Raw genomic sequence first — 24,188 nt, 5'->3', positions numbered from 1 at the left:
TGGGGAAACCCGGAAGTGACGTCATGATGACGTCACTGAAAGGTGCAAAGTTCGGCATGAAAATAATTTATTTTTGTTTCGGACCTATTTTGAGATGCAGTGGTTCGACTGTTTGTTTCTGTATATTTCTGAACAAATTACCATGAATTTATTATGGAGATTTATTATGTTTTGTGGAAGAAAACTGTGATTCCCTTGTTAATTACCTGAGGGGAGGGGCCTGTGGTGTTAAAAGGAGGCCCACCTCCACCTGTGAAGAGAGTGAGAGTCAGACTTCCCTCTGACTGAGAGAGAGTGGGAGCCTGCCAGTGTTGGTTTTGCGTTGTTACAGTGGAGGTGACAGAAAGCCAGTGAACTTTGTAAGAATTTTCTTTTTCCTTCCTATTCTTTTCTGTAAATAGTTTTTGGAGCTCCTTGTTTTTTCTGCACTTTGGGATTACGTTTGGTGAAATAAATCAACTCAACATCATCATCACCTTTGGCTGTGCCATCATTTCAACAACAGACAAGGATCCGCATCACATATGGTGGCAGTGGTGGGATGGCAAGCCGAAAGAAACGTCGATCCCAACAGAGGAAACATGAGGAGGAAGAGATGGCTGTCTGCGATGACAGTGAGAAGCCTGGAGCTGCTGCAGGAGCACAGGAACCAATGGGGGAGCTCCTTGGCCTAATGAGAACTTTCCTGACAGAGCAGCAGAGGAGAGAGGAGGGTCTCCAGGAGGAGATTCGCAACCTCCGCATCTCGCTCCAGCCAGGCAGTCCTGTTGGCAGCGATGCACTCGGGGAGGAGCTCTTTGATTCAGCCAGCCCGCGAATGACGCTGCCCATGAAGCAACCTGCAGGAGAGACCGCCACTGTGGACCAGCTGCAGCATGGTGGAGACTCGAGTGTACTTCAGTTGCAGCCACCTCCGGATCAAAGACTATACACCATGGAGCCGAAGATCCCACCGTATCAGATGGGGGAGGACATTGAAAATTATCTGCTGCGCTTCGAACGCATCGCCAGGACATGGAGATGGCCGGAGACTGAGTGGGCATGCCGCCTTGTGCCACTGCTGTCTGGGAAGGCACTCGAAGCATATGCAGCGATGGACGAGGATGAGGCGCACTGCTACTGGGAGCTAAAAGCAGCTCTGTTGGCCAAATTTGACATTTCCCCGGAAACGTACCGGCAGCGGTTCCGGTCCACCATCGTACCATCGGGAGAGACGCCCACAGAGACGTACCACCGGCTGAGAGGACTGTACAGACGATGGATCCGACCAGACCAGCTCACCAAGGAGCAAATCGGGGAGCTCGTTATCTTGGAGCAGCTTCTCCGGGTCCTGCCTGCTGATGTCCGCACCTGGGTCCGGGAGCATGAACCTGAGGATGGCCTGACTGCAGCAAAGCTGGCGCTTCAGTACCAGAATGCTCGTCGAGCAGCACCGCCGCGCTACACCAGTTCGGCGCCGCGACCTCCTCAACATTCTGCACCAGCTCGGCACAGCAGAGAGACTGGCCCTGATGCACGAGGTAACCTCAGCTCACCTACGAACCAGCCAGCATTAGGTAAGCCTCTTGTTTGCTATTATTGCCAGCAACCGGGACATAAAGCCTCTGTGTGTCCAGTACGGAGGGGCAAGCTCACTGGTGCCTGCTATGCACCTCGTTCGGAGAGTGAACTCTGCTCTAACAACGGTCTGAAGGAGCAGACACTGCGAACTGTGACTCTGAATGGCCAGCAGGTGACAGCACTGCTGGACAGTGGTAGCTTTGCCTCACTGGTGAGGAGGAGTTTGGTTCCTGTGAACTGTGTGGATTATCATCTGAAAACTGACATTGTCTGTGTCCATGGTGATACACACGCGTACCCGACAGCTGAAGTTACTCTGATAATTGATGAACAATCTTATCTGCTGACTGTTGCTGTGGTGGAGAACTTGCCTGTTGACCTTGTGCTTGGTACCGACTTCCCTGTACTTCTGAATCTTTTAAAGAAAACAGAATGTGATATGGGTGAGGTGAATGTGATTGATGTGGCTGATAAGGTTACATGCCCTGTGGTTACTCGGTCACAAGCTAAGATGGGTCTTGAACCCCTGCCAGACTTGGACGACAGTGTGTTTGAAGGGGGCACCAAAGGTTTTCGAAAATCAAGGCGTCAAAGGCAATTTGAGAAACAACTGGGGTTGAGCAAACAGGATGCCGAGAGTCTAAATGTGGGTGACTTGTGGAAGGTACCTGAAAATATTGCAGAGTTACAGAGGCAGGATGTAACTTTAAAACCCTGTTTTCAAAAGATCGGTACTAAAGAAAATGCAAATGCCAATGTCACGGGTAAAGAGCAGTTCCTTATGGTGGGTGACGTGTTGCATGTCTGTACCAATGATCAGAAACGAATGGTTGTCCCTGCATCTTGCCGACAGTTGGTCATGCACCTCGCACACACACTCCCATGGGCGGGGCATTTTGGGCGCCATAAGACTTATTTGCGTGTGAGTTCTCGTTTTTACTGGCCCGGCATGTATAACGACATTCACACATACTGCGCTACATGCCCTACATGTCAAAAGACTGCACCAACACGCAAATCGGACAGGGCTTTCCTTCATCCACTCCCAGTCATTACCACTCCATTCCGCAGGATAGCAATGGACATTGTTGGGCCGTTGGTCAAGAGCGGGCGAGGCCATCAGTACATCCTCGTAGTCTGTGACTACGCCACTCGGTACCCTGAGGCCTTCCCATTGCACACCATCACTGCTCCTGCTGTTCTCCGTGCCTTGGTTCAGTTCTTCTCCAGAGTCGGGATCCCAGACGAAATCCTCACGGATCAGGGAACTAATTTCACTTCTCGGCTGTTGCAGATGTTCCACAAGCAGCTGGGGATCACGGCCTTGCGAACGACACCGTATCATCCACAAACTGATGGTCTGGTAGAACGGTTCAACCAGACACTGAAAAGGATGCTGCAGAAGTTCGTGAGTGACACTGGAAGAGACTGGGACAGATGGCTGCCCTTTCTCCTCTTCGCGTATCGAGAAGTGCCACAGGCTTCGACTGGATTTTCACCCTTCGAGCTCCTGTACGGTTGGGATGTGCAAGGACCATTGGACTTGTTGAACAAAGCATGGACTGCAGAAGAACTGAGGTCCAGCGAGCGGGGGATTGTCCAGTACGTGCTGCAGATGAGGGACCGCTTGTCCAGATACCGAGATGAAGCCAAGGAGAACCTGAAGGAAGCCCAGAAAAAGCAGAAGACCTGGTATGATCAGCAGGCTAGACAGAGAGAGTTCCAACCTGGTCAGAAAGTTCTGCTGCTCCTTCCGTCCTCCAGCAGCAAGTTGTTGGCCAAGTGGCAGGGCCCGTACACCATCACCAGACGGATGGGGCCGGTTACTTATGAGGTGCAACAACCGGACAAGAAAAAGTCTAAGCAGATTTACCATGTGAACCTCTTGAAGGAGTGGAAGGAGGTTCCACGGGATACGCTGGATGCGGCATTGCTGGTGAGGAAGGTGGAAGAGGAAGAGGAGGACCCCGGTGTTCCTGTAGTGACCGAAGCCTCAGAACCTCTTGTGACCCATCTTCCAGCCGACCAGACTGCTGACCTTTTGAAGGTGTTCCAGGAGATGCCTGCACTCTTCAAAACAGAACCTGGCAGAACCACCCTCACCGAGCATGTGATCAGGCTGAAGGACCGCACTCCCATTCGCCAATGTCCGTACCGTGTCCCTCAACAGCTTGTGGCGCAGCTCAGGAAGGAGGTGGAATCGATGCTGGCACTTGGAGTCATTGAGCCATCAACTTCAGAGTGGTGTAGCCCAGTGGTCATCGTCTACAAGAAGGATGGGTCCCTGCGCATCTGTATTGACTTCCGCAAGCTCAATGCCATCTCGGAGTTTGATGCATACCCAATGCCCAGGGTGGATGACCTCCTGGACCGGATTGGCTCAGCTTCATTCATCACCACTCTGGATCTGTGCAAAGGTTATTGGCAGGTACCACTGGAGGCTTCCAGTCGGCCCTACACAGCCTTTCGCACACCTGCAGGACTGTTCCAGTTTACGGTGATGCCATTTGGACTGCATGGAGCTCCAGCAACCTTCCAGCGCCTGATGGACAAAGTGCTTCAGGGCTGCGAAGCTTTCAGTGCAGCTTACATCGACGATGTGGTGATTTTCAGTGGCACATGGGAGGAGCACATTCAACACCTAAGACATGTCCTGAAGAAGATACAAGCGGCTGGGCTGACCCTGAATGTGGCCAAATGTGCGTGGGCCCGCCATGAGACTCGGTACCTTGGCTATCAGCTGGGAAAAGGAGAGGTACGACCTCAAGTGGATAAGGTGGAAGCTATCCAGAAGTGTCCTCGTCCTCGAACCAAGAAGGAGGTGCGATCCTTCCTGGGCCTGGCTGGATGGTATCGACGGTTTGTCCCACAATTCGCCACAATTGCAGCACCGCTCACTGCACTCACCACGAAGGATCAGAAGAATCCTGTGACCTGGACCGAGGAGTGTGAAATGGCTTTCAGCACTCTGAAAACGCTCCTCTGTTCCTCTCCAGTGTTGCGCAGCCCAGACTTCAACCGCCGGTTCCTGGTGCAAGTGGATGCCTCGGAAGTGGGCCTTGGGGCTGTCCTTGCCCAGGGGGAGCAAGGAGCTGAGCAGCCTGTCCTGTACCTGAGCCGCAAGTTACTTCCCCGAGAGTCCAGATACTCGGTTGTGGAGAAGGAAGGACTTGCAATAAAGTGGGCCCTGGAGAGCCTGAGGTACTACCTACTTGGCAGGGAGTTTGATCTGGAGACGGATCACCGGGCCCTCACCTGGATCAACTCGATGAAGGACCACAATAGTCGACTGACACGTTGGTACCTTTCACTGCAGCCATTCAAGTTTGTGATACGGCACCGATCGGGAAGGAGTAACCTGGTCGCAGATTATCTGTCCAGGTTGCCAAAACTTTGTCAACCTCCGGGAGGAAGGGGATGATGTGACGGAGTCACTCTGACGGTGGCCGCGGCGCAGCGCTGGAGCTCATTAAAACACACATTACACTCACCTGTGTCTTTTCTCCGTTTGTCGGCTCCGTTCCCCGCATAGTTGGACATTGTTATTCACCGCAGTAGTCGTGGGTGCACACTCGACCGCTGCCAAATCATCCTCCTGCCATAATCTATCACCCTGCAAACTTTTTCACCAGTATTCATGTCCCATTCACGTCCTCCCACAGCCAAACCGAGCGCCGAGTTCACTTCCTGTTTATAGCCGTCAGATGGGGAAACCCGGAAGTGACGTCATGATGACGTCACTGAAAGGTGCAAAGTTCGGCATGAAAATAATTTATTTTTGTTTCGGACCTATTTTGAGATGCAGTGGTTCGACTGTTTGTTTCTGTATATTTCTGAACAAATTACCATGAATTTATTATGGAGATTTATTATGTTTTGTGGAAGAAAACTGTGATTCCCTTGTTAATTACCTGAGGGGAGGGGCCTGTGGTGTTAAAAGGAGGCCCACCTCCACCTGTGAAGAGAGTGAGAGTCAGACTTCCCTCTGACTGAGAGAGAGTGGGAGCCTGCCAGTGTTGGTTTTGCGTTGTTACAGTGGAGGTGACAGAAAGCCAGTGAACTTTGTAAGAATTTTCTTTTTCCTTCCTATTCTTTTCTGTAAATAGTTTTTGGAGCTCCTTGTTTTTTCTGCACTTTGGGATTACGTTTGGTGAAATAAATCAACTCAACATCATCATCACCTTTGGCTGTGCCATCATTTCAACAACAGACAAGGATCCGCATCACACTGCTATATACAAAAATTAATTGCAGATTAAAAAAACAATGCTGCTTGTCATTTTAAGACGATACGACTGAAGTTGGATATATCAGTTTGAGCTACCTGCGTTATGGTGGTCATTTAATCCCTCAAGGTAAAGTTAATGTAAAAAACGACAGTAGAAACTGCAAAGCCAGCTGGGATCAACTACCGTATTTTTCAGATTTTAAGTTGTACTTCAAAGAAAACATACTGTGAAATACACATAACTTGCCCCAGTGTACAGGACTCATTCATTTCTTTAATGCAAAGCCAAAACGGCACCGTTCATAAACCGCGACCAAAAGCTGCTGTTGAGGGACCCATCTGGGAATTCGCTGAACCATCTTGCTGCTGCTCGGTTTTCATTTCCCGTGGTTTCCATGTTTAAAATGTTTGTGTAAAGACTGCCTTTTCTGTTTGGCAACAGTTTGCTTGCGCTTTCAGTCAAACACAGCAGTGAAGGAGATTGTTCGGTGATATTGTAGCAACACGTGTTGTCTCACACTCCCCGATGGGTTTGGTTTATAAGTCGCAAAACCCCGAGCAACCCCCCACCGAAATATGGTAATTTGTATTAAATGGCATAATGGATGAACGGATGGATCTTTCTCTGTCTGTGTCATAAACTGAGGACCTGCCGGTCATGCACCCTTTCGCCGTGTGTCAGCTGGATTCTGCTCCAGCTCCCTGCGACCCCAATTTGGATAAAGCTGTTATGAAAGACGGATGGATGGCAACAAAATACTCTGACAGAATTTTTTCGACCCCACCTGTCAAAGTGATGGACAACAAACAAAGTTGAGCTCACGCCCCGCTGCGGGGTCAGAGAGGGGCCTGTCCAGCGGGTCAACACCTTTCTCCCTGGCCTGACTCGTGTTTTCAGCGAGAATGGCATCTCCACATTACGTTCTGAACGGTCACACAGCGGCTGGCGCTGTGGCAGCGGCGTTAGCCAAATGTCAAGGTCCTTTAAAACAAGCAGATGTGAACCCAATTAAGCATTTATACGTCTTCCTGGGAAGGGATCTGAAACAGCAATTCTAAAGCCAAAAGATATCAAATCATGACTCGGAATCATGACTGGAACAAGTGACCTTGTGTCCAAAGAGATGAGTGGATGAAAACGGCACGGTGACGCCCTCATACATTTATTAATTCATTAAAAAGTGATTTATTGACAGTGCAGAAAGTCTGTCTTTGTCGCTGCAGAGTGGTTTTCGGGAGAGCCACTGACTTGACACAAAGGTCAAACTATTATAGACGGGTTGTATTAATAACACAGACTGTGCATCTGCTGAATATTTTCCTCGTGTACAAGCCGAACCCCACCAAACATCTTTGAACTGTGAGAGAATGTTAGATGTCTCAAAAAGAACACGCGAGCATGGAATACCATTAACATGGTCGATGCACACACAAAAATCCCACTACACCACCATGCAGCCCCAAATGCACGGAGGATTGGCGATTTATAGATCTCCATCGATCCGGTAATGCCGTCTCTAACTGTGCTTGTGTAGGAGTGCGTGTCATTGTTTCTCTCTGCTGCTGTGTGCCTTATTTACTTGTGCAGGAGCTGAAATTGTGCCGCCCAGTTCTGCAGATGGAAGCTGCTGGAAAGAGACCTGACGGATGCTTTCCTGAGCATGTAGGCGATTGTCGAAACCAGACAGGAAGCGCTGCGCTACCTGTAATAGAAATGTTGGATTTTTCTCCCCGAACACTGGAAGGTTCTGATTTGGCTCTACACCACTACATTCAAGGGAATTGAATCAACTTCAACCTGGGGAGAAAAAAAAAAAAAAAAAAAAAAAAAAACCTGAACAATCTTCATTCAGGCTTCACGGCGTGCCAAAATCTGCCGAGGATCAGAAGACTGGAGGAACTGAATTATACCGGGCACATGATGTAAATGACGAGAAATAAAAAAAAAATAACCCAAATAAACAAACTCAGCTCCCCTTCATGCTGATATCTGAAGAACTGTGGATATGTTCTGCATAAATATGTTGACATGTGAATGTGTGCGCCTATCGATGTATTTGTATTCATCGCTGTGCGAGTACACATCCTAGTCGCTTACTGAGGGGTTTGTCTAGATGTGCAAACAAAAGGATTCCTGTGTACTCAGCGTATGAAGGACAATGTAAATGACTGGTATTTTTAAATGTATACATGCTGACAATTATTCTGAACAGCACGGTTTAATGAGATTGGACAGTCTGATTTATGTAATAGATTCTTTTAATGATGCTTCAGACAAAAAAATGTAACTTTTACAGGCTTTGTTGCTATCTCAAACCACCTGAAGAACACTGAATTTGTGTGTAGGAAGCGTCTTTTGTCGCGCCACTGTTTCATCTCCAGCATGGTAATGAGCAGTCAAACCATCAGGAGGTGCTTATCATAACTTACCCCTGATTGGGCCCCCACTCGCTGCGGATGCAGAGGTGCTTGTGGACCGGGTCCCTCATGTAGCCGTCGAGGCAAAGGCACTCTCCTGTAAACACAAAGGCTGAGATTCAATCATGTGTTCATTAAGCTCAAGCCCCCTGTTTTTTTTTTTTTTTTTATTCACTAGAAAATTCCCTCTGCTCCCGTCCGGTTTTTGGTCTGTGAGAGCGGTGATGATGAGAGCAGTGGTCCTCTTGAGGCAGTTAGAGCACTCTTAATCATCTCTTATTTTTAATGATGTAGTCACACTTAAAAAAAAGAAGCAATTTGAGGCCTGCTTTTGCTCAAATTTCAGCGAAAAACCTCACAATTTTTCCATCAGGAGCATATTTAATCTGTCCTCTCAGTAAAATGTGGCCGCTCTGAAATTGGCCAATAATAGACAATGGAGACCGACTACGGAGCTGGCACTCCCTGCTGCGCTCGCACAAGTGGATGGCTTTTGACACGCTGGTAATGACTGCGACACTGCCACAGTGACACACACTGGGTTATTGTTTCAATTAAAAAAAAAAAAAAAAAAAAAGGGACAGTCCTGATTTTCTATTATGTTTTCATAATACAATATGAGCCTCAAACAAGCTATTTGCTCATGGATGGTTGGAAATTTAAACCTATACACGTCATCTCAAGTCTCGTAACACAGCGAGATCACAGTTCCTCTCAATCTACACGACAGGCTTCACGAGCTAATTGGTAGGTTGGTTAGCCTGATGATTGTTGGAAGTGAGCATTTCTGACAGCTCACTTAGTAAAAGAACTAACGGAGAAGCTATTTATCAGCAAATCTGCCAAGTTGGTCAACTGTAGGGATTCAACAGCACATGTTTGGAAAACCACGGTCATGGCAGCATTCTTAAATGTTTCAAAATTGGGAAAAATGTAAAGAAAAATCACTAAAAAAATATAAAAAACTTCATTAAGTTAGTGCCATTAGTGCCAATTCTGCAGTTTTAGGTTTATTTTATGACAAACACTTTTGGTCTTATATACAAAAAGACAAAAGTACAATTACTTTTGTTTACATACAAGTAACCTTTCTCAAGAACATTTTCTGGTTCAAAACAACTTTGACAAGCAAACTAAGTGTGAAGAAAAAAGCTATTGTGCTGCTAACCATCTGTGGTCGACATTGTGGGAATGAGCCAAACATTTCAGTTCTCCAATACTGTGAAAATGTTTAGAAGACTGAAGAAAAAAAGCTACATTGTCTGTTGTCACATATAAAAATCATGATTTTGAAAGTTGCTTACATGCTTTGGGGAAAGAAAAGGGATTTTTAGTTAATAAGCAAGCTCTGATGTCTCATTTTGTAACAACTTCCAATAAAAAAAAAGCTAACTTTTGATGCCAGTAGCTTAGTTCTATAATGAGCTTGTAAGTTTCAGGGGTTTGCAAGTTAAAACTGAACAATAATATTAAAACAAGAAGGAATCAAGAAAACTAAAAAGAGGAAGACCAACATTTTGAAGATTAGAAAAAGATACATTAAGGTATCTGTAAAATGTAGCATTATTACTTCACAAGTCACTGCAAAACACGAACAAGGAAACTAACTTGAGTATTCCTTTTTTTTTTTCCTCTCAATGATTAGGAAGGTGTTTGGAATTTGCACAGTCATGACGTGACGCTAATGGGGGTTAAATGCTGTATAAACTAGACAGTTCTCGAAATACACAGATTTTAAGGCCAGCAACAAAAGATGCAGCAGAAGCAGCAGAGAGCTTTGGAACAGGTGAACTGAGATTTATCTCAGATCACATCACCATGGTTACATCATTTTCAACTTCTTGAACTGCACAGTTTTGTGTAATCTGGTGGAGTAAAAATAAGAAGGAACACAAATTCTGTGTTTTTAATTTACTCTGTCCGTACTTCTCTCAAATAATTAGTATTTTCTCGTTTGCAGGTCCTTTCCTCCCAGTGGAAAAGACTGCCAGACACCCCAGAGGTAAATACTGAAGTTAACTTTGATCCATTACTCCACATGTCAGGACTTAATAGACTCAGTTTATATTAGTGTTTTTCACACTTATCTGCCTTGTCCCAGAGCCTGAATAACATTCCCTGCCTAAATGAGAAGTGATTAGATCAGTGATTAGTCTAATGAATAGACACTTGGCACTGCCATTATTTACTAAAGCAAAGCTTGTCTGAGGTCGTGATTTCCTGAAATCCACTCAGGCCTCAGGCTGTGTTTCAAGGCAACCGTTTATAGGATCACATGCAGTACGCTGCTCATTTTTGCTGCCTTGCCGTCGAAACACTGATCATCTGAAAGCGCTTCTCAACCGGGGGTTTGAGACCCCATGTGGAACTGAGTGTTATGCAGACAAGGTCACTCAATAATTCTACAGACGACTGATGTTTTCTCCCCCCAAAAAAATAAATCCTAATATAAGGAGAAAGACAGTGTTGCATGTGCAATATCTCAGCGGGATGAGAGTAATGTGCATCCTCTGTGCTGGCGCTGCTCTGATAAGTGAAGCCTGTTAACGAAGAACAGCGAAGCATCAGCTTTTTTGTTCTGCCGTCAGCTCCTGGGAGAAATGCCGGCCTTGACTTGGCCGTCTGTGATTGATGGGGGCCTCACCTCTGCTTTAGAGGGTTACTCAGGGGTAACATGTACAACATGCCCTCCTCGTGCTCAATAGGAGGCATGTGAAGAGCACAGGCCCTGGGCTTTTATACACCACTGTTAATGGAAAAGGTCAACTGTCAGTACCTGCCAGGCTAAAGGAAATCATATTCACTCAATTTTCTTGCTCACGGTAGTTGAATAGAAAGGAAATGACTCAGCCAGTTGGTGTGCTTTGGTTTGTCGGTATTTAATAGCATACTCTGCTGAAGCCAGCCTTAATGTATTCCTCAATCAAGCCTATTCAAAGATCAGGTCCAGCAGTACGAGGATCCAACAGTTTTTCTGAGCCAGGCGCTACATAAAAATAGATTTTTTTTTCTTTCTTAGGACAAATACAAGACGGCAAAATAATTTCAGCGTTCTTCAGAAGAAAACTTCTTCCTAAGATCTACACTTACGAAGGCTGTGTAAACATAAAGGCCATACGTGACAGCGTGGTACCGTCTACAGATCAGAAGCACATCATTCTGTGATTTAACATCAGGTTCTCAAACTTCATCCGTGATGGGAGGGACAACCATCATAAATTTTCAAATCAAACATTTTTTTTTCTTTTTTTTAAATAAAAACTAACGACCATAATGCAAATTTGTGAGACTCGTCAGGTCAGTGTCACTGATCACCTGATCCCTTACATAAAATCAGTGTTTTGTTTGTTTTTTTCATATAGGATTTTTTTCTCTCTCTGGATCGCGACTTGTCAAGCCGCCCCCTCTCCGGAGGGCCTTTGCACCGCCCAGTGGGACTCCCCTGCACACTGCGGCCATGATGAACCTAACTCCCACACATACTCCCTTCTACTGCAGCAGCACAAGAAAATGCTGCCTTAAAGGTCACACATTATGTAAAGTTTATATTCAAATGTTTTCCACCAGTGAAATGTGTCCCCATAAGCTGTGTTTGAGGCCCCACAGGGGCACAGAGACTCAAACACAAGGGATTCAAACCTGTTCGAGTGAGCAGTGAGTTCAATTTTCCTCCACGTTTTAGCTTTTGTCCAATCAACCTCTCTCACTCAGGCCTGCATATCATTAATCACTCTTGTGTAGAGTTTTGATTTAAGGTGTTCAATCATGTAAATGTGTGGGTTTTTTTTTTTTTTTAAATCTTCTTTATAAGTAAATGTTTCAAAATGCAAAAAGCTGGCTTCTTTAGTGTTGTGTTTTTTTTTTTCTTTTTTAACAGTTTGTTTTTTTTAAATGTCTTAATAGGTTTAATGGATTTTTTTAGTCGTTAAAAACACCCATTATGTCACATGGTGGCTTTGCCACAGTGTTTAAGTGGGTGAGCTGCTCTTACATTTCATAATCACTCATGTAACATGTTTTTTTTTCCCCCTCTGAGAAAACACCTGAATGCTAAAAGCCTTTTCAAGCCCACTATTACACGGCTGATACATTGTTACACTAACAAAGCTCCCAACATGTAGATGCTGCAGCTTTGAACCTCCTGCTTTGTTCAAACATACATTGAAAAAGCGCAGAGCAGATTGACACAGGAGGGTTATTTGGAATGGACTGGAAGTTCATGGTATGCTCAAATATAACTGCAAAAATAATGAAGCGGGAGACGGAAAAAAAAAAGAATCCTGTGTAGCTGCAAAACAATGCTAAATGGCTCATCTTGCTTTAATTGCTGTTTCATCGCACTTTCAGGTCATGTTCTTCGACTCGAACTTGTTTTCCACTTGCGAGGTGTTACATTCCCAAACTGCTCAATACACAGGCACCGAGCCAGGCTCTCGGTATCACATTTTTATTTTTGCTGCTTTTCACCCACTTATGTTGTCACCTTTTAAAAGCCTGGCCATAAAATCTTACTGTATTTAGGTTGGCCGGCCTGAATGGAATGTACAAATCAGCCTCAAATAGCCCAGAGCTCTCCATGTGTCATGCGGGCAGCAGCGACTGCGCTGAAAGTCTGGCTTTGTTCGCGCAGTGTCATGTCTCTTCTGCTCAGGTTATGCATCTCGTCAGGCAGATATCCACACATTGATCTATTATGCAGTCACATTAATCAAGCCGGTATGTTATGAAGTGGGAACATGGGTCTCCAGAGGCGCTGCGTGTCCCTTTGCATTTTATAAATGTCCCACACATGCAGCCTGTAAAGCAGAAAAAAAGAAGGTGGTGGAAAAACACCCTGCAAACATCGGCAGGCCAGACACCCAGGTTGGGAGCTCTGCGGGAAGAGGGAAGCCCCGCATGAAGGATCCACTGCCTGCACATCTCACAGGAGCAGCACACATATTGTCACAGCCCATCTCAGTTTTCATCAGTATCTCTTTCAGTGGAAAAGAGGATTGGATTTAAGCTATCTATAGCACCTCTGCAATCTGCAGCCTTGCAGCCCACACACACTTTCACTCACTCCAGTGTACGCTGTCCCAGTGACAAACCCACACATAATCACACGTATGCACAATGGCTCAATTGCAAATGAATCACAAGAAAAAAATATAATGCAATCGCTGAAGCTGGTCCACGGATCATTTTAGGGAGTGGGCAGAGCGGAGGTTCCAGTGTGGGGGTGAGGCTCGAAAATTATTCCGAGAGGAGCAGGCATGAGATGCACAAGCCCAGCTTTTTGATTCATTTAGAAGGTCTCAGAACTTACTCTGTGTTGCCCAGGGGAGAATCAGGCTGCTGAATAATGGATGCAAAACAAGGGAGACACTTCTCCCGCTTCAAATGTGAGAGTTCCTCCTGCACTCATAATCAATCATGACACTCTGGCAAACGACTTTCCTAGAAAACAGGTAAAATTAAAAAAAATGTTTCATTCCGCCTGTTTTCTTCCTCATCCCCAAAAGGGGCATAAACAAAGACAAATACATTTTTTAGATATGAACAGATGCACGCCGAACAAACACCATCTGAATGTCTGTGGTAATGTTGTCCCTTTCCACATGTCACCACTTCCCAGAGCCAAAACTCCAGTCAGACGCACTGACATGAAGCACATTCACCGAAACCACACACGAAGGCAGCACCTTCAATCCACATCAGGGTTTAGCATCGGCAAAATCTTTGAAGTCACAGGATGAGGACTAAAGTTATTTTCAAACCGTGATCAGCTTTTCTTTCTGAAGTGTCAAATATTCCAGCTGACATTGATTCTGCAATCCTGAACTTCTAAAGTCAATGTCAACAGAATTGAATCAAAAATGAAGTCCTTTTTTTTTGGTGAAACATTCACATTTGGAGCGAGTTTCATTTGGTTGAAATTTTCTTAGATTTACACTAATTTGACTTCTGCTCAAATTAACTCATGATCTAATATCACCAAACTTGACAGGAAGCAAATCAAAATTCAAGTAATTTTCACTGTTTGGAGTAACATTTAAAAACAAAAAAAAATTATATATATATATATATATATATATATATATATATATATATATATATATATATATATATATATATATTTTTTTTTTTTTAGCACAGATGTTCAAATTAATTAGGCTTATATATATTTTTTAATTGTTCAAGTACAATATTCTATAAATTCTTCAGCAGTTTAACATGTGCAAAAATGGATGGAGGTATACAAATATTAAAGAAGACTATGCAATAGAAATGAAACGTCTGATTTATTATTTCTAATTTAATTTTTTTTTTTTGTGTGTGTTCCAAGCGTTCCGTCACGCTGAGTCTTCATTTCCTCAGACAACAACCAACATAAAGAAACATTTATGCACGGTGCATAAAAACAAGTTTAGAAAGAGCTTCAAAACGTAATTGTGTGTGCTCGCTAAAGGCTTATTTGAAAAGTTGAAACATTTCTCCTGAAGAAACGCACTGAGGGCTGTTTCTTTTGTTATGCCGTGCATGGTTGTAATTCCCGACTCCGAGAGGGGACTATTTATGTATGTGATAATGACGTTTTTTTGTTGCCAAGGCAGAAGCCTGTCATCAACACCTCTGCGGGTAACAGCTTGTCGAATTTAGTGCCTTCGTTTGAAAATGCTTTGCTGATCAAAGCAGTAAAGAGAGAACTGCTAAAAGACTCACGCATGGCATCAAGAAGTTGACTTAACTCCAACGCAATAATGAAAAACACTACTGAGAACAATGGCGCCATCGTGGCTCCTTTCAATAATGTATGCTTACAAGTATTTCAGGGCATCTCTGGAGTCAGATTTACTTGAAGAACCAGGGAGGTTTTCTTTTCTTTTCTTTTTCCCAAGCTAAATTGTTTCTAACTTGTTAAAATAACAAAATGTATTTCATTATTCTGCTTTAGAGGCTCCTACTTTCTTCAGAGTGAATTTGGAGGCTGGAAAGATCAAAATGCATTCACATGCGAGCAAAGTGATAAAGAGCTTGTTAAACAACAAAATGTTCTCCTATTCTGTTTTATCAGCACAATGTTCTCATCATTTGGAATGTGAATGTGGTCTATGGCTTGAATAAAACATTACGTACAGTGGCTGCACACAGCCCTCATTTCGAGTGTGACAAAGGGAAACTGCGGATGATAGCTCCCCTTGAACTCCACTGCATCAAGAGCTAAATTGCAAATGGTTTTTCGAGATACTCAATGTTTTGATTGAAATTAAGTTGTGTGTTTTGCTTCAGTTTGTTATGAACGATTAAAATCAGGTACATTAGTGCAAAGTCGGTCTTGAGTTCTTACAATTCACTTCCATTTAATTTATTTTTTTTTTCCCCCAGTGTCTCATTGATTTTTACTTATTGACATACAGTTTGTGCTCTCAGTGACTGAAATAATAATAACACTGTATCTCCAACATCAGGTCTACGTTTATCAGTTCAGCCGATAATATAGATGTATCATCAGAGTGTCAGATAATTGCATCAATCAATGAAACGTCTTTTCTTTGACATAAATTCAACATCCCGATGAGACATCCATGACTACGTTTACATGCAGCTAAAATTCGGGTTCAGCTCAATATCTGGGTTTCTGAAACAATTAGGAAAACCCCGTTTACATGCTTTACAGACAGAGAGTTACCCCGTTTACAAGTCAGCGCATTTAATAGGGATATCCCTTTCCAAACCACGGCGCACGTCATGCTGTTCTCAAAACAAAACAGCTCTGACCGGAGCGGCTTTGTGTTGCCAGATTGGGTGGGGTTTCCGCCAAAGCAAGCTTCTTTTTTGAACACGTTGGATGGGTTGATTAAATGATTATGTGTTTATGACGTGTTTTTTTTATCATACAAATACGATTTTAACGTGCATTTTCAACCGAGATGGAGGTTTGGGCTGCTTTCTACGAGTTTCAGATTTTTTTTACGAGTTCGATAGACAGATCTGGCAACCTCCTCCACTGGTCTGCAGAGGCAGACGCTGCTGCGGTGTCTCCGTTCTGTGGACGGAACGCAGACAGAACGGTTGTTCTGTTGTACATGATTTTTCTGCAGGCCATACAAATCGCCGACTTTCAGAAGGAAGCATGTGCGACGTGCGCGCTAAGAATAACAGTTCGTATCGTGCGTTACGGGAGCCTCACACGGACAAAAGTGTGGTGAGTTTCGCGCCTACTCGTTGCTGGACTCAAAAGACCATGATTCATTGCGGATGGGAGCATGCGCAGAACCAAAAACAATGTCCCTTAACTCGATATCTGTTTACACGGCGGCACTTTCGAGTTTGAAAAGGAGTAACCCAGCGGTCTTTATCGGGTTTTACAAATCTCGAAAATTAGCTTTTCTGGGTTTTGGCGGGTGTTTACATTGCCAAACGCTATTGGGTTATTGCCACCATTCGAGTTTGAAAAGGGTTTGAAAAGGGTTATTGGCTGCATGTAAACGTACTGTCTATCTCCAAAAAAGACGTATAAAAAAAACCTTTCATTTTGGCTCCCCTGAGGACGTCTTCTGGATGTGCAACGAAAACACCATTTAGACGTGTTCTGGACCACTTTTTGCTCAGCAGGTAGTGCCTTGTTTTCAGAATAAAATCAAATAGCTGAAGAAATGCAGTATAAATGTATGACGCATTTTAATTTGCATTACAAATCTTGCCAGATAACCTATCATAAAAATGAAAAATTAGTGTAAGATATCAAAGGAACAGATAAAGGATCTTGGATGTTTTTAGTCGATAAATAATCCACAAGCGCAGAAATTTTTAATTTAAAGTTACCTTTTTTATATAATGATCTTTAATTCTGCTTTTTCTGTTCATTTGGGTCTCTTAATCAGGCAGTATCATTATTATCATCGGTATTCGAGAGCTCAATGCTTCTCTACTCACAACACAAACTTCTCCCTAGCATCCAAAGTAGATTTACATCAAATCCCATTCAGCACCCTGGTGTCACTATTAATTAATTAGACTAAAAAGCAGCAAGAAGTGGCTCAAGCGGATTTAACGTCGCATTCATCATGTCGAGTAGGCCGTCCTCTGACCAAAACGTGCTTTCTCAGCTGATTAGGAGCTCGAACAAGAGGGGCTGTGTCGGATGTGCGAAAGATTAAGACTGTGGAGAATATACTTGAGGGATGAGAGCGCTGGCTTTTCAAGGCTGACATATTGTATACCTAAAAGCAGCACCGAGGAATGAAAACTGAATATTAATGCTTCTTTTGTTGATATACTTAAGTGAGGGGAGGAAAAAAAAAAAGAAAGTACATCAGAATAACAAGAGGTTGACATGATGTACTATCATGCTGATGACTTGGATGTTGACAAGCCTTACCTGTGGTTATTGTGTTGCACAGCAGCGTATAACATAACTCGCAACTCCCATAAAGATTTTGCAGCCAGCAAGTCAATTTTCAAAAAGTTTTAAATTACTGGTTTCACAGGAATTGATCATTTTATCAACATTTAAAGGGAGCAAATTTATTGGGAGCAACAAACTGCAGAGTAAGATTTCACAACAGATATGTTTTATTTAAGTCAAATTTTAATTACATTTTCTATTTATGAAAAAGCTGCTGGAACCTCCGTTTATATTTTATCGTGTATAATCTTTTTTATTTAGTTTTGTCCATGACTTTGACCACACAGTTTTTCCAGAGACTGTTGTGGATTCAAGAACTTGATGCCTTGGTTTTGAATCTATATTTATTCAAACAAGACAATTACAGCAGGTGACAACATGATGGAGCTCTGACAAGCAACTTCACATTTCAGCAAATTGCTCCTCGACAAATCTTCAAGCTAGATTTATTTTTATCCTTCAGTTGTTTGAAACAAATACACTGCGTATACTGTTCTTCATTTCCTTTATCTTCTGTTACTTATTTAAATATTTTTGTTTGTTTGTTTTTTTTTGTTTTTTTTTTAAAGTTTCACTCATAAATCCAGTCCACTCCAGGTGTTACATAACAGTATGTCCAGACGCATTTTCTATTAGCAGAGCACAAATGAGTCTGACAGTGGAGTCATGCAAACCAATTGATCAGCACCCCCATGGAGGAAATCAGGTCAGGCACTCCGGGTAGTCTATTTACTATTTTTGGTCCCTTCAGCGTCATGGAGCGTAGTCATGGTCACACCTGCAAACAGTTCAAAGGCTGCTGGTGAGAGATGCTGGCTGTGGGTCATTTAAACACAAATCAGTGGAGCCCTGAGGGAGTTGATAAATGCTGAAAGTTCTGGAGGCACGTTGCATGCTCAAAGCCCCAAATTGGCTCATGCTGCACCCGGAGTGACCTTTATTCTTGTGCAGCCTCGGAATGTTATCATAAAGTCAGTCTCCAAAGTCAAAAAAAGGCTGGCTCCAGTGGTTAAAATGTGTTGTAATAAAGCTGAATGCGTTGAAATTTGTGGTCTGCCCTTCGTCCATAATTAGCCGAAAGTGGCTAAAGCATTCTGAAGACAGCTGTTAAGAAGATGGATGAACGTATAAATATCTGGCGTATGTATACAGTGAATAGTGGACTGTGTATGCATGATCAGAGCTGGATCTTGGCCACGGCGAAAAACTTCTGTGATACACAAATTCATTTGAGAGGAATGAGATGTGATCCTTCATATTTTGATATGAAATGCTCTTATTCTTAATCCATATTCCACCAATAAAATGTGTTTTCAAAGCCATTATAGTGAGAATGTTTGCCTTTAGTAGGTCATATCTCAGGCCATTTTGATGGCAGTTTGGTATTTTTAGAAAAATGACACAATCCTGGGACAATTTAGTGCGGACCAGGTGTTGACTGAAGCACATTCGTCTCACTTTCTCCAACTTAGGTTTGGAGAAAAAGCAGGACGGCGCCTTTCTGTCTACCTCAGGCACTTCATAATGCTTAACACACACCTAAAGCCATACTTTGTGTGCACCTGGTGCAAGGTCATATTTGGACACTTGATATGGTGGATCGATCCATCCCAATCCTCCGTGCCGCTCGATCGGGGTTATTGTCGTTAAGAGTTGGTCCCAGCTGACAGAGGGTGGAGGCAGGGCGCAGCACAGAGAGGTTGCAAATGAATCACAGGACAAACACAAACAATCACACACACTTGCAACATCTCTACACTCTGGAGGGAAGTGCACAAGGAGACCATGCAAACTCTCCAAAGAAAGGGAATCTAGCTTGGTGAGGGTATTAACCATTACTTCACTGTGCGTCGCAATTAGCTAAACCGGATCAACAATCAAATGCATTTGCACTGATCTGTGAAATTTCATCATTTCAACTTCTGCAACCATTATTTGCCGCCTGTGAACATGCTACTTTGAGTGTAGACATTACAATTATTGTTCCAAGCTCAGTTTGATCATCTGTTTAAATCTGTAACTGACATTTGCATTTTAACTCATTTCCAATGTCAGTCTTTAGGTGACGCACGCCAACAGTGTGAGAACAAAGAAGTAAGTATTAAATGCTACTGAATTAAGCTCTATTGTTAAATGCGGGTTGATTTGTTTCAAACATTCAAACTTAGTTGGGCAGAGATGTAACAATTCAGACGACAGATTTGTTCCATAAACCTAATAAATGACTCAGTCATTAAACTCACCCACACATTGACGAAAGCTCATAAAATCTGTCACAGCCACCCTCGAAATAATATCACTCTGTTTTGAAACGAAGGATTTTCTAAAAGTAATGGATTTATTTATTTCAAAATAACCAGATACTTTTTCATTACTGTAACTCATGAAATAACAAAAAGCCGAATACTATGCACAACCTTACTTTCAGCAATGATGTCTGAGTTGTGGTTGGGCTTGTAGAGAGTTCTATGTGGACTATGCATACTATTTAATTAATTCCTACAAACACAGGCTCCACAACATATGCTCGTACTCTCTCTCTCTCTCTCTCTCTCTCTCTCTCTCTCTCTCTCTCTCTCTGAATGTGACATTAGTAATGAGTTCAAGACTTAAAGCTGAGAGTCATTTTTTTAAAATACATTTATGAACATATTTCCAATGAATTGTGAATGAAGGTCATGTGAACAGAAGCAAGGACCTTGATCATTTTATAACTAACAAGGTTTCTATGGCAACACTCTCTGTAATGTAACATCCTTACGGCCTAACGGCACTCGTCATGTGTCCTCCAGGGTTTGGACATGGAGACAGTGAGTGGACTCTTAATCTTTTCTCCCCATTTGAACTATTTGTGTAAAACAGAGCTGCTGTGATGGTCGGATTTCCCCACGTGGGATAAATAAGGTCTGTTTTTATCTTACCTGTCTCAGGGTCACACTGGTGTTCGCATGGATCCAGGAGGCGTCGTCCACACAGCTCGCTGACCCAGGGCCCGCTGGCGTTCTGCTGGTAGTACAACAAGATCTGAGCCGGGTTGAGCCAGTCTGAGGCGTCCAGCTGGCTCCCCTGCAGCAAAATGAACCTTGATCCTGAGGAGTAGGAGGCAGGGAGGGGGGAACACACGAGGTGAGGGAGAATGGACGAGATGGACACAAGATGGAAAAGAAAGACGGAGAAGGTTGAAGAGCTTGATTAGGTATCAGTAAAACGGTAAGACAAATGATTGCGGCATACAGATTTTTCCCACCGGCGATTTTAACATTTCAAAATATTTAGCAGTCATTCAAAGAAGAAAAATACAAGGACGCTGCACATCAACTAAAACACCTTCAAGCCTACATCCTGACACCATACATCGAAGTGAATCAGCTCAAGGCTTAATAGATAGCAATGCAAATTGATGAAAAGAAAGAAAACTTTAGGAAACCTTCAGACTGAAATACTGCACTAACAACACACAAAAAGTGAATTTAATTAAAAAAAATGCCAGCACCAGCTTGACCCTTGAAAGATATAAATCTTTTTGCAGCTTCATTTAGGATCATTGACGTCCTAGCTGGAGTCCTGCCAAGGTGACAAACTTCACCGGCTGCAAAACTAAAAAGAAAACAAGTGTAAACTCCTAACATTTAAATGAAGTGATGTTCATAATAACAGGACAAGCATTTATGAGGTTTATTATTATCGGTAACCACAGGCATTCAGCTGAGGCAGCCGCTCTGCCCTGCAGCCAAACAGATGTACCAGGAGTGGAGGAAACAGACGCTCCAATTTTCAACACATTTTCCACGGTGAGCGGATAAATAAGAGTTGAGGGTTAAAAGAATGAAAAGTCAGGCATGCTGTTTGTTTACATTATATTTTAATGTAGTTTGGGCTGATGGATTTGTATTGACGCAGGTCTGCGTTGTCAGTCAAATCAGTGCGGAAAGAAATTGTAGTTTCATGCATTTCTTGCTCGGCTAATGCAGACAGCATTTTAATTCAATCGGCATTAGAAAGATGCAGCACACACCGCCTGGAAGCAGATAGCAACTTCGAAAATGTAATATTCCCACTCAGGCTGTTTACGTTGCAATAACACTGTCAGAATAATTCAGTGCCTTTATTATTAAATGTTGTTTCAGTAGTTTAAAATAAGCATTTCTTACGTCGATCTATGTTCTCCCCGAACCTGACACACAAACAGCTTCGCGCAACCTTGAGCCCTTTGTACCATACTATCAACATTTGTGACATAAATTAAGCAGCGTGATTAATTTCTACATCAAATCAACACTTTGTCAGTGCTAATGAATGTTGGGGAACTTCGCAGCAGGCACTAACAGCCGACACGTGTTTCAGAAGAGAGGTAAACAACTGTAAATGATGTTGACAATTAAAATGCACCACCACAGTGTTGTTTGTTTTCATGTAATTTCAAAGTTTGGGAATCTGATCAGAGGAGGAAAACTGCTGAGCATCAGAGTAGCATTTTGTAGCTGTAATGGAGGATAATGAGGCAGGGACTGCACGAGTTAGTGTTTTGGTTTAATTTCAAACCCATCTACTTATGCTTTAATTGCCTTGTTGTTGAAAGGTGTAGCGGAGAACTTTTCTTTAAAAAGGGGTAATCAATTTCCTACGTGGAATAGGTTTAAAGACGGAGGTCTCTCAGGGTTAGGAGCTCAAATGTGGGTAAACAAAGAAAATCTGTCAAAATGAGGTGTATTTGTGAAACGCTTCCTACTCGGATTGCAGCTGCCTGGAGTAATTAAAGAAAGATTCAAGTATGCATATATTGATAGCTCTAAGTCCTCCAGTACTTGGACACCTGACACAGCAGGTGTCACTATAGCACTTGATAGAGACAACAATCTGCTGTATGATCTCTAAATCATCCAGAAATACTGTTTGACCAACATCTTGTCCATTTTTGGGAAGAAAAAAAAAAAAAGTGGGATGCAGTGGGCATTAGCTAACCCGAGCATATTTAATGGCTTCCTGGCAGGCTCCGGGTGTCCTAGTTAGTCCCATTCCCTTTGATGATTCCTTTAAAACTGGAGCACACACCGAAGCCGACTGGACACATCTTGTTGGCTTTAATTGTGAAAATTCGAGAAATTGCACGGGAAAACTTCCACACTGAGTATACCAGCAGAGCTTCACTTTTTGACATACTGTAGACGTTGCAGTTGACGTGTCTCGCAACCAGAGCAATGCAATATTTATGTTTCTGCATCACCAAATGGATTCAAATATTAAATATAATGTTTTATACATAGTTCGGTAAAAAACAAGTAACACACTCAGTTCAGACTAGAAAATATGTTTTGAGAGAGGAAACAGAGGTCAATTCAAGTCACATATTCATCATCATCACGTCGAGTGTGACTCTTAACAGGGGGTCATGTACGCTTGAATGGACTTTCAGAGCAGGATCAGAAGAGTGAGCACCAGGTTTGAAGCAACACAGTGCAGCACTTGTATGGAGGTCTAAACAGGGAGGTTCGGCTGCAATCGAGCAACAACACATTAGAGCCGTTTCCTAAGTTAACTATGGGATGTAAAGAAAGAAAGAAAAAACAGTCTGAAGTACTCAAGCAACTGTTGAATTGATGCATCTCAAAAAGTGGAATATTACTGACATATTTCTTTGTTGATCCATTATTTGAACACTATTATCATACAAGATGAAACATTTAAGCATCCTTTCAAATTAAAATATGTCAGTCACAATATTCCTCCAGGCAATGAATCATCTAATCTCATAAAATATTAAAATGTAATATGATGGATTTTTTTTTTTAATGAAATATTGTTTTTCCCTTTTGGAAGCACCTACACTTATTGTTTTTGTGTTGTGTTGCTTTCACACACACACACACACACACACACACACACACACACACACACACACACACACACATATATATATATATATATATATATATATATATATATATATATAGTATATATATATAGTATATATATATATATATATATATATATATATATATATATATATGTATATATATGTATATATATATATATATATATATATATATATATATATATATACACTATATACTAATTTGTGACATTGCAAGGAGCAAAATGTTAAAACTGCAGACAATGCTTCATTTTTCATTTTATATGGTTAAAAAGACCTTTTTTTTTTTTATTTTGACACAATTGGTAAAATCTGGTAATAATCAAGACAAAGGTATTTCAATATTGCACTAGTTATCAATGCTCATCACAATGTTTCACCATTGTTTTCAGCTGATTAACAACATTATGGTCCAGTGTCTCACTATCTGTTTATACAGTGACTAATACATTTGGCTATAACAAATATTTTGCATGCCTTAAATTTTCAGAGTAAATTCTAATTCCCTCTGTGACAAAAAAAAAAAAAAAAAAAAAAAAAAAACCCGGAAAAAGAAAATGCAACAAAGAAGTGGCATATCGCCTAAATATTCAAAAAGACATTTTTTTGACTGCATTTTCATAAGGATGCATTCTGGACAACTCAAAACTCAAAAACACTCTGCAGTCGTCTTCATGACTTTTTTAGACTGACAGACTATTGGTCGATAAGTCTAAAGT

At 42.5% G+C, this 24,188-nt stretch overlaps 1 protein-coding gene across 1 annotated transcript in view; it reads right to left on the bottom strand.

Moving 5' to 3' along the window:
* astn1 (astrotactin 1) overlaps positions 1-24,188 on the bottom strand; it is a 337,883-nt gene that overhangs the window by 204,873 nt on the left and 108,822 nt on the right. Inside the window, 2 exon segments of the mRNA XM_030115287.1 lie at positions 8,219-8,303; positions 20,519-20,686. Of these exon segments, the coding sequence (XP_029971147.1) occupies positions 8,219-8,303; positions 20,519-20,686 (253 nt within the window).

The sequence above is a fragment of the Salarias fasciatus genome, chromosome 18 (assembly GCF_902148845.1).
Source record: "Salarias fasciatus chromosome 18, fSalaFa1.1, whole genome shotgun sequence".
NCBI classification, from domain to species: Eukaryota; Metazoa; Chordata; class Actinopteri; order Blenniiformes; family Blenniidae; genus Salarias; species Salarias fasciatus.
Note: the sequence above shows the minus strand (reverse complement) of the source record. Positions and strands in the feature narration are given on the sequence as shown.